The sequence below is a fragment of the Trachinotus anak genome, unplaced genomic scaffold, assembly GCF_046630095.1.
Source record: "Trachinotus anak isolate AG129_WGS33_773 ecotype Australia unplaced genomic scaffold, CSIRO_AGI_Tana_v1 ptg000039l, whole genome shotgun sequence".
Taxonomy (NCBI): Eukaryota; Metazoa; Chordata; class Actinopteri; order Carangiformes; family Carangidae; genus Trachinotus; species Trachinotus anak.
In genome coordinates this window covers 1544518-1555778 of record NW_027273890.1, presented here as the reverse complement: position 1 = coordinate 1555778, position 11261 = coordinate 1544518, and the positions used below count along the sequence as shown (strand labels likewise).

General features: G+C 42.8%; 2 protein-coding genes and 1 long non-coding RNA gene across 7 annotated transcripts in view; 2 read left to right on the top strand and 1 right to left on the bottom strand.

The window, feature by feature from the left end:
* The first annotated feature begins 660 nt into the window (after window positions 1–660).
* On the top strand, window positions 661–7642 carry LOC139614968 (transmembrane protein 237A-like). 2 transcript variants are annotated; one of them, XM_071472673.1, is made up of 11 exons: window positions 661–987; window positions 2455–2536; window positions 2619–2747; window positions 3259–3364; window positions 3536–3690; window positions 5100–5220; window positions 5565–5756; window positions 5962–6035; window positions 6118–6205; window positions 6500–6621; window positions 7370–7642. In XM_071472673.1, the coding sequence occupies exons 2-11, from the start codon at window positions 2467–2469 to the stop codon at window positions 7435–7437; spliced, it is 1125 nt and encodes a 374-aa protein (XP_071328774.1). In that variant the 5' UTR covers window positions 661–987; window positions 2455–2466; the 3' UTR covers window positions 7438–7642. The 2 variants fall into 2 exon arrangements, with proteins under 2 accessions (XP_071328774.1, XP_071328773.1); XM_071472672.1 differs by having other exon boundaries at window positions 978–1090.
* On the bottom strand, window positions 6243–8829 carry LOC139614969 (uncharacterized). Its single transcript, XR_011687189.1, has 5 exons — window positions 8699–8829; window positions 8074–8220; window positions 7751–7806; window positions 6483–6615; window positions 6243–6350 (listed from the first exon to the last, which is right to left on the bottom strand). It is a non-coding gene; the product is annotated as an uncharacterized lncRNA (long non-coding RNA).
* Window positions 8830–8875: 46 nt separating this feature from the next.
* Window positions 8876–11261, top strand: part of LOC139614964 (abl interactor 2-like) — a 28655-nt gene continuing 26269 nt past the window's right edge. For all 4 annotated transcript variants that reach the window (XM_071472669.1, XM_071472667.1, XM_071472668.1 and 1 more), the window contains exon 1: window positions 8876–9008. In XM_071472669.1, the coding sequence (XP_071328770.1) occupies window positions 8892–9008 (117 nt within the window). In that variant the 5' untranslated portion in view covers window positions 8876–8891. The remainder of the gene's footprint in view (window positions 9009–11261) is intronic.

Sequence of the window (11261 nt, the reverse complement as noted above, 5' to 3'; positions counted from 1 at the left end):
GGCTAATAGGATTCATTGTGTTGGCCTGGTTTCTGTGGTGTGAGGATTTTTACCTTTGACCTCCTCACCTCAGACAGGACCGGCACACCTGCTCAGTTTCAACAGTTTCATACAGTTACAACGATGAAGTGTTCAGAATAGAGACTCATGGGAGTTGTAGTAGTTCGACAAAAGAAATAAATAGGAGTCCATCATTTTTACGTTGAGGAATATTGGACTTTAATTGGGAATTTCCGGTTTAAATGTCCCTTTGTTAACAGACTGAGGTCAGGAGGTCACTACAGTTTGTTTACATCACTCACACTGATGCAAACTGTTGTGGTGGCTTCTTACCATGTAGATAGAGTTAAAATTAAGCCTTGATATCACTGTAACGTCTGTCTGACTTCAGCATCATGTCCCTCTGTTGTGTCGCCTCTGTCTTGTCACTCACTCACTATCACTAATAATCATTCAGGCTGCAACTGTGATTAATAACAAACAATATGAATGCAGTTCATCTCTGTAGGAACTACAGACATGTTTAAAAATGTTTTTTTTGTAGAATAACGAGCTGAGGGATTATTAGCATCTATGGCTGAATTGGAACCTTGCCAGCTGGTGACATCACAGCTGATCGACCAATCACAAAGCTCCCAGAGGCTGTCACAGCTCGGCTCAGCACAAGATCCACCTGCCACTCTAAACCCCTGGGGATGAGTCTCAAACCTGTGAATGAGCCTCCTCTCCTCGTCTGCTCCTGCTCTCTGCTTCGTGTCATGTCCTCACTTTGATTCATGCTTCAGGTTTTTCATCTAAAGATTTTAAACTGCAGTGATTCTGATTCACCGTCCGGGCTGAAACGAGGACAAAGAAACAGAGACGAAGTGAAGGAGGGACAGTTTTTGTCCTGAGGCTCACCCTAAGACACTGTCCCTCAGCCTGATGAGATCAGAGACAGAGGGAGGCTGTGACTGACTGAAGTGTTTCCTCTTCACGGGCGCACAGGTGAGCACTGACACGGATCTTCTGAAATACACCTGGAAATAACAATTAGTTCCTTATATGACATAAACCAGGTTATTGCATCTTTAAACAGGATCAAGTCAAGGTAACAAAGTTATCATTCATCAACATAAGACAATTTAAATAACACTGATTTTAATTGATATTTATTCCTACTCTCATGTTTTCATATTGTTTGTGTTTTAGTGTTAACCTGAGTGAACTGAGAAAAGATTTATAAGATAGTCCTTTATTAGACCCACAGTGGAGGAATTTGGGGTGTTACAGCAGCAAAGTGGACAGTACAAAAGAACTGCAAAAATACTTAAAATGTACAAAAGATAAATTATAGATAAATACATATATAATGTAGTATAGATATATAGTTTGTACAGATAGATATTAAAAATAGCAGCAGACAAGGAATATTCCACAGTTGGTGTGTGTCAAATATTATTATTGTGTGCAGCTGTGTAGCGGTAGCACTAGCTTACATGAGTATGATCATATAAAGTTACAACATGTAACATGTTTATAAACAAAGAGACCTCTGCTCTGTATGTAGTTGAGTTGTGTTCGCAAATGTTTCCATCTTTTCTCAAACAGAAATCTGTGATTTTAATCATGGTAACGCTCCGTTTCATTGGTCGCCTGTCAGTGATGTCATATCCTTTCTGCTCTTGTCTGACAGAAGCTCAAATTGACTTTGATCCAGTATGAAGTCACATTTTTAGGATTCACTTTTTCCACCTTTGTGGTTTTCAGCTCTGTGTTTGAACCAGATGAAGGATTTTAGTCACAGTCTGTAACTTCTGCTTCTAGAGGTCGCTCAATCAAACAATAACAAAAGACGGCATTGGCTGTTATGATAAAGCGTGGGATCATGGGAGCTTCTCCTGGTCTGGATCCTTCAGTGTCAGTGGTTCAGGAGGTTTTGACTGGAGCTAAATTCTCCACAGAGTCTCCTGTCTAACATTTCCTCAGCTTGTTTCTCTGATAACTTCAGATCCAGATGTCTGACGACTAAAATCCTTCATCTGGTTCAGATACAGAGCTGAAAACCACAAAGGTGGAGAAAGAGGATCTGAAGGCTGGTGCTTCAATCTCTGACTGTTCAAACTCTATAGTTCTGCTGGATCAAGACACCGCAGCCCAAACCAACCCAAAGCTAGTGAGCTTCGATTAAAAGTGTTGCAGGCTCAGATGAATCTAACCAGGATGTTCTGTGATTTGTTACTAACAAACAGGACCAAACTCTTTTTAAATATCCTTCAAAATGAACCTTTAAAAAGTCTTGGTGGAGTTTTTCCTGAGCGTTGCTCCACCACTGGTCCTCAGAGCTCAGGCTAATCCAGTTATCTCTAACAGGCTCCACATCACACACACAAACGTTAACCGACTGACCCGAATCACAGTCGATCACACACTGAAACATCCTCATTACTCACTGAACTGTTGATCCTCTTACAGAGACCCGTCACCATGCCGACCGTCAAGAGCAAGAAGAAGAAGCCAAAGAAGGAGGTCAATGATGGAGAGGAGCAGGGAGAAGGTGAGAGGTGACACACACAGGAGTCTATGAACAACACTCTACTGTACTCTACTCTACACTACTCTATTATGCTCTTCCACAGTGGGTCTGGAGGTGGAGATGGAGGAAGGGGCCAACAGGAGCCACTCTGAAAGCAGAGACCCTTTGACCCCAGAGCCACAGGACCCAGCACCACAGAAGAGGAAGAAGAAAAAGAAGGCGCCCACTATCGGTATCAGAGCTTCAACTGTGTCACCTGTTCATTCTGCACCTGCACATTTACATCAAACTAACACAACACAACTGTGTGTAATACTCAGTTTGTCAAGTTCAGACTCATGTCGTTTGAACTCCAGCAGACAGAAAGACACAGGAACTGGAACTTTGTGATGTCGCAATAAAGCAGTCACCACGCTCAGCCACGCCCCAATCCCCGCCCACCTGGACCCACCATCCAACCTTGCAGGATTTGTTTTTGTTTACCTTAAATATGCTATATTTTTATTCAATCACTCAGAAAACAGTCAGCCAATCAGAAGCATAGTGTTAAATATGGGACCTTTAATAAACCACTCAGGGTCAACAGTATGGACAGGGTGACTTGAAAGTGGTTCCAGCTTCTTCCTTACAAACATGTCTCAGTAAGAAATAGATTTGTTGTGTGTTTGTTTAAATGACTAAGCTGTGGTAATGATGATAACTCTTCATTTATGAACTCCTCATGTCATGTTACGTTCTCTCAGACCAGGAAACAGAGCATGCTGATGTGCCAAACGGTGACATGGCTGAGCCGGCCACCGATGGAGAGGAGACAACTGTGGCTGTAACCAGAAAGACCAAGAGGAAGAGGTGGGTACCAAATCTGATTAACCAGAGAACACATAGAAAACCTGACCCAAGTTTTCAGGATTCATCTTCTGGGAATTTAGTGGCAAGTTGTTGAGACAGTTCAGTCTGGACCAAAGTGCTGGACTGACTCCTCCTCAGGGCCTCAGCACTCTTTCTTGTATCACCTGGCAGGAAGGCGAAGGCGACGGAGCACTACAGCAACGACCTGGGAGCCGAAGATGACGACATCATCACAGACGCTCAGTCCCCCATCCCCCAGCATTCCCTGTTCTCCGCCCCCCACGGACACAGCCAGCCGGTCGGCAAAGTCTTCGTGGAGAGGAACAGTGAGTGTGAATCAGGTTCTACAGCCTCAGTCGCACAGTGATGAAGACAAGGCTACCAGAGACAGTCAAAATCTATATGTTTAACCATGGACATGTGTATGTATGTGTATGTGAAGGGGGGCTACTGGTGGTGATCTCGTTAATCAGCTGGAATGTGGTGGGATGAATTAAATATGAGCATCCTTCTGTATGCTGATTAAATATGTTTCATAGCAGAGAAAGTGGAAAGTCTGAAAAAGAGATGAGTGATGTAAGCAGTGACACAGTTTATACAGTGCACTTCTCCTCTCATTACCCATCAATAGGTTGTAATGTATTTATGTTCACTTATACATGGATGAAAAGAAGCATTGCGTTGCTTTGTTCATCAACTTGTCAAAAGCTTCTGATTTCATTGACCACGCCCTGCTCTCACAAAAGCTACTGGATATTGGTTGTGACTCAATTGTTTACAGATGGTTCCGAAACTACCTACATGTATCTGATGGACAGCAGGAAATGTTCCATCAGCTCTCTTACCGATAATGAAAGGGTCCCTCAGGGTTCAATTTTAGAACCAGTCCTCTTCACATTTGATATCAAAATTATTGTTTTATCATTAAATAACTAATATTCGTTTGTATGCAGATGATGTGATTTTATGTCGTTGAGCAGATTCTATACAATTGGCCATTGTCAATCTACAACTTTCTTTTAATGCTTTTCAAGAGGCACTTGAACTTAAACTTGCGCTCAATCCTGATAAAAACAAAGTATATGTTGTTTTCAAAAGCTGAGAAAATTGATTTAAGCAAATTTCATATTAACACTTGGTACAGAAATTGAAAGAGTCCCACATTTTAAATATTTAGGCATCTGGATTGATGATGAATTTACTTTTAAAGTTCTCATTAACAATCTTCATGATGAAACTTGGTTTCCTGTAGAAAAACAGAACCTGCTTTTGTGCTCCAGACTCATGGAATAACCTACAACACACTTTCAATATCGATTCCCTGATAAGATTGGGACAGTTTAGAAATATGCTTTTCATAATTGTTTTTATTAGGAATTTCTTTCATTTTATGTAATCTCAGCATCATTAAAAATGATGATGATGACATAAATTCATATAAGGATCTGATTTACTCTTCAGTGGTATTTTAATGTTGCTCTTTAAACCCTCAGTAACCCAGAACACATTGCTGTTGGCACCAGCAGCCTCTTTAATCCATCACAGGCAGAGCTGATGTCTATGTGGGTCGCTGGCAGCTGACCTCACCTGACCTCACCTGACCTCAGACACTCTTAGCCCTGGGCTGTGCCGGACTAACCACAGCCTTGAGAATGACTTCACACCAATCTGGTTTACGTCCTCGCTCCACTTCAGCACTCTCAAATGCTCACTGCAGACATTTTGACCCGTGCAGGGCGTTTCCAGGCAGAGCGAGTGGAGCAGCTCCGACACTCAGAGATGATGGACGAATACATGGACCCCAGACAGATCTGGACCACCCGAGACGTGGCTCTGAAGGTCCACAGTAGCTTCAGGTCTGGAGTCACACATACACACACACACACACACACACACACACACACACACACACACACACACACAAAGTTTCCATCACACAGGAAGCAATTACACAACTCCATTTCCCAGAATACATACAGTATAAATCCCACAACAGCAATCAGCTCCACCTTGGAGGTGCTCTTATCCTTGTTTTAAACAGTTACCTAACTAATCAGAGAGCAGTATTAGTCATGACCCAGGTGTAATATTATCTAACTCCTCTTTCACATATTGTCCTGTGTGTGTGTGTGTGTGTGTGTGTGTGTGTGTGTGTGTGTGTGTGTGTGTGTGTGTGTGTGTGTGTGTGTGTCTGCTGCAGGGTGATAGGTCTGTTCTCTCACGGTTTCCTGGCCGGCTACGCGGTGTGGAACATCATCGTAGTGTATGTGCTGGCGGGCGAACAGATGACCACGCTGCCCAACCTGCTGCAGCAGTACCACCCACTGGCCTACCCAGCCCAGTCCCTGCACTACCTGCTGCTGGCCATCAGCACCGTGTCTGCTTTCGACAGGTCTGTGGGTCTGTGGGCGTCATAAATATATGATATATGTCCTGGTTTCCTCAAATCTCACAGATTGAGGGGTTTAGTTTAAAGTGAGAACACGTCTGTAAGGGTCCCGTGGTTGAACCTGATTACTGATTCCTCCTGTGCACTAATCAAGGACTTAAATAAACAAGAAGGCGACTGACAGCTCTGTGTTTGGTCTCACCTGCAGAGTGAACCTGGCCAAGGCCTCCATGGCCCTGAGAGGCTTCATCACCCTGGACCCTACTGTTCTGGCCTCTTTCTGTAAGTGAGACAAGACAAGGGCAGACTGGTGATGATGATGATGATGATGATGAAGCATTTTAACTTCTCTCTTTGTTTTCAGTGTACTTCATAGCCCTGATTCTGTCGCTCAGTCAACAAATGACCAGTGATCGTATCAACCTTTATCCCACAGCCAACGAGACTCTGTGGTGAGAACTTTGATCCTTTGTTTTTAACATTTTTATTGTCAACTTGGAAAAAAACTAACCAAAAAAAAAAAAAGAATAAATTAAAAACCATAGTTTTGACAAAGAAGAAGCTCAAAGGTGACATTTTCTGAAAACACAAATATCACTGTAAAAAAAAAGAAACACAGACAAGATAAATGACAACATTAAAAAATCTCCGACACATGAAATCATTTCTTCAGATAAATCTGGATCTGTGCTTATTTCTCGTCATCAGTTTGTGACTCTGGTCTCTTACCCCCTCTCCTCTTCCAGGCCTCCAGGTTCAGAGCAGCAGATCCTGCGACCGTGGATTGTAGTGAACCTGGTGGTGGCGCTGTTGGTGGGGCTGGCCTGGGCCGTCGTCTCCACACGGCCGGACATTGACTACACTGAAGGTAGGACACACCGTTAGCTCTGAGTTAAACTGACTCCAGGTAAGGTATTCTGACAGTGAACTGACTGAAGCTCCAGATTGTGTCTTCAGTTTTCTCCACCTGCCATTAGCAGCTCACAGGACAGAATTTTAAGCTCAGTGATTGGATGTTACCAAAATCCACACTGGGAGTTTTAGTTACTGTCTGCCTCAAAGGTTTTATGTCTACATGATGGTACCTTTGACCTTTTTTTGTTTGCTTTTTTATAAATTAAATAATCAGATATTTAGTAACCCAGTTTTAAGTCTGTTGTACTGGTGATTGCAGAATTTCATGCTGATCCAAGCCCAAAGAGAGCTCCAACTGTGGGTCACTAACATTGGATATGGGGAAAATAAATGGGACTTAAACTTCAGGAATAACTCCTCTTATGTCAACACTTTGTTTCCATATGACTCGAGGCTCCCGGTGGAAATGAATTCAGGGACTCAGTGTTGTTTCCACCTGTTAACTCTGCGTGTCCAGGCTGGATCCGAGTGTCTTTGTAGAAAAAGGATAAAGGAATCTCAGTGTATCAGCTCAAAACAGTGAGGACATGGTGACAGTCAATATCACCACCAGATGGCGCCACAGTACAGAACATGTATATCCTACTGGGTTTAAACACAGAGGACCCGCAAATATAGTGTGTGTGTTGTGTGTGTGTGTTTCCATAATAACATGATAATGTGGTGATCTTGTTTTTCTTCTTCTTCTTCTTCTTTTGCAGAGTTTTTGATGGCGATGGAGGTGGAGGGATACCCAAGAGGAGACGAGAACCTGGACATCCCAGCCTGAACCTCTCTCTCTCATTCTCTCTCTCTCTCTCTCATTCTCTCTCTCTCTCTCTCTCTCTATCTGTCTCTCTCTCTCTATCTGTCTCTGTCTCTCTGAGTCAAAATCTGTTTTCTTATTTGTTTGATATATGTTTTTGTACTGTATATTACCTAGCACTTTGTTTTCCTGGGAGTGGTTTTGTAAATAAAGAAATGCAGTATGTGAACAGTAGCAGCTGTCGTGTTTTTATCACAGGGTGGAGCCGCTGCTCTGAGAGACAGGCAGCTCAGCAGGAAAAAAGCATGTGTATCAAGCATGTGTGTGCTGCTGTTACCTCTATGTTGAAGATCACATTAGAACAGCAGTTGTTCACCGTCATGTCCTACAGATCTGGGTCCAGTCAGAGAACGACATTAATAATATTCCCACATTTTGGCTTGTTATAGGCAGTAATTGTCCTTGTTAAATCCCCAAAACAATTGTGTTATATTATTTATTATATCCTTCTTTAACTGTAACTCTGGGCCGTATCGTCCCTCCAGTTCCACCATACTTTCATTCTTGGCCGGTATGATCATGAAGCAGGTAATAAATTGTACTCTATTCTGTGTGGTATTAAAAGGGCCTTCGTATGTTTTAAATTTAATTTGGGCAAACCTGCAGAGCCCTGTCAACAGCCCTACATGGTTCAGTAATCCGTTCACTGCTGTTGGACACCAACACTGATGGAGGTTCGCCTGGACCGCCAGCTCTTGTTGGCATAAAGGACCTCTGACCCCGGAGGGAGCTGTACCTGTGGGACACCTAATGAAAACCCAGGTGTGGAGAGAGTTTTGAGGGGAGGATTATTTCCAAACAGCTCAGTGAAACCTTTCAAACTTCAGCTGGGACATTAGGTTCATCAGTAACTAAGTACAGTTTTGATGTATTTATATGACTTCTTTACTTGAGTATTTCCCATTATGCTATTTTATACATCACTACATTACAGTGGGAATTGTTATGCTAAATTTAATAAGCTGATCATATGTTTTATGTGTAAAAATGAAGTAAGCTGTACTTCAGTACAGTATTTCAAAATACTTTAAGTGTGATTAATCAGATTCTACCACTGATTAAAGCTTAACATCACAGTTTCTACAGTGAAGGCAGGTGCCAGGAACCTTGTCCCAGTTTTCACAGCTGTTTCCACAGTTGGCGTAAATGTATGAACATTTTCCCCTTGAAATCTACTGGACTAGAAGTAAAAAAATGGAAATATTCAAGTAAAGAAAAATTTAACCTCTTGAGCACAGTTCTCGAGTAAATGTCCCGAGTTGCATCACAGATTTTGGCACCAGCTGATCCTCTTCCCGTGAAAGTCACATCGCATCGACTCCAGTGCAACAGAAAATTCCCCCCGTCCCAGATTTCCCGCAGCACCTGAAGGCAGCAGGACGCGCCGCAGCGCGAGCTGTAGTAAAGCGCGTGTGAAGATGGCGGAGCTGCAGATGCTGCTGGAGGAGGAGATCCCCGCGGGACGGAGGGCGCTGCTGGACAGCTTCGCCAACCTGGACAGGGTGGCGCAGTACTGCGAAAGCAATTATGTCCAGGTACGCGAGAGTGTGGAGGCGCCGAGCTCCGGCAGTGAGGCCAGGTGACCCGGCAGGTAGCGCGAGCGGGGAGTGACGGACTGACCGTAACGAGCTCCGCTTATCAAACCGGCAGCTTCTGCGTGAGAGACAGAACTCAGGTCACATTCAGTTTAAAAACTGGCGTTTCTGAACACCTGGGACCTTAAAGCCAATTCGGCTGACAAATAATCCAACAAACACCTCTGTTCTTACAAAAATTCAACTTTTATAACTGGTTTACCCTGCGCCGCAATGGGCAGTGCTGAGGTAAAACGTGACTGTTGGAATGTCATGTATTAAGTTATTTAGTTGTAAAAGTTGACATTTTACTTAATAATATGTTCGTTGATTCATTCCACGTGAGCCGAATGAAGGAAGGAGTCGTGTTTATTCGTAAAATGTCTTCAAACATCTTCTACAAGTGGTGTGACATATGCAGAGAAGCAGGTAAAACGAAATATGGAGATTCTCAAAGGGAGTCTGGCGAGGCGGGACACTGGTTAGTCTGGTCTCCCCCCGGTGTGCAGCATCGGTTCCCCGTTCATCAGAGAATCAGTTGGCATCTGTTCGACCGTTACTTTTTCTGTAATTTTTAAGCAAAACTACCTTAAAAATGAAGTTTAAAGCTTCTCAGATGAGATGATTTGCTGCTTTTTTTTATCATATTTGATTGTTTACATTTTTATTTATTTAGCAATTCGAATATCACCATCTGGGGCTTTGGTAAATTATAGCATGAACCTTTCACACAAAGTTCTTTTAAAAACACTGTTTCCAGCCTGTCTGATGTGAATATTTGCTTTCTCCCCCAGTTTTCTGTGATAGTAAACTCGGCATCTTCAGGTTGTTGACTGCTGGTCAGACAGATCAAGAAATTAAAGCCTTTCATTACAGGATGTGCATGATGGAATGATATGAACCTGAGTCCCTCGACAACACCAGGTCCATCTTGTGATTAATCAGATTACGTAGACTCATGATGTAGAGTAGATCCATGGCTTTCAGGCCCTGGCATGCAAACCATCTGTTAATGGAGGAAAATTACTGGTAATTATAGATGTAAGTGTGGTCTCAGCCTTAGAAAAAGACAAAAATCTTGAAATTTTTATTTTATTTAATGGATTTAAATTTGTAAATCTTAACGTAGGTCAAAAGGCAAATGACAGCACAAATATGTACATATTTATCTTGGAAATGCCGAATTACTGGTTGATAATAATTTTTTCTCACCCTAATTATATAATCTGCTCACAGAGTTTGATGTTATGTTATGAATGGAAGGAGAAAGTAGTCTGGTCAGTGCTGTGGGTGAACCTCCTGAGGTGAAATAATCCCTCCAGGCTCTGCAGCGGCATCATAAGACACTTTAAACCACACAAGGCACCAGCAGAGCAGAAACTGCTCACAGACAAATAAAAATAAAAAATCTGGAATTATTCAACATTTTTGCTTGAAAATGAGATAACAATTAATCAATTATCAAAATAGTTGCCAGTTAATTTTCTGTTGATCATCTTTTGTTCCAGTCGTGGTTGTTATGTGACAGCTAACAAGCTAACAGGACCAAGCTTTCTTTACACTGTAACCTGGCCGGTCCGATAGCTGCTGTCCTCCTCCTTCATTCGCTCACGGAGACATGAACGCAGCGTGTGTGTGTGTGTGTGTGTGTGTGTGTGTGTGTGTGTGTGTGTGTGTGTGTGTGTGTGTGTGTGTGTGTGTGTGTGTGTGTGTGGTTCATACGTGGGAGGCGAGGCTGTTATGGACAACTGTTCTCCCTCAGTTGGCTCTATACACACACCTGTCCATGAATTTCCCTGTCACTCATGAACGGGCTGCATTAGCCGTCTGTCTTTTCAAAGGCGCGAGGACACTTTAATTAATATTGAATAATGAAGGAATGATTGAACTGTTTTTCCTTTGTTCACATCTTTCCTTCTCTCTCTCCTTTTTCTTTCTTTCCTTTACTCTCTCACTTTCTCGTCCTTCTCTGTTGTTTCTTCCTTCCCATCTTGTCTCTTTCCTTTGTCCACTTTTCCTTTTCCCTTCTTCCTTCCTTTCCAGCTCTTTCACCCTTGGTTCCTTTGTGCTTGTTAAATAACTTGTAACACCCTCCTCTGTCTCTGTGAGCAGTTCCTCTGTCCTCTCAGCCCCTCAAACCACGTCCTCTCAAGAAAACAAACCTCTTTTCTCCTTCATTAATTCATGTCCAAATGGGGCCAAACAGCTCAGGAC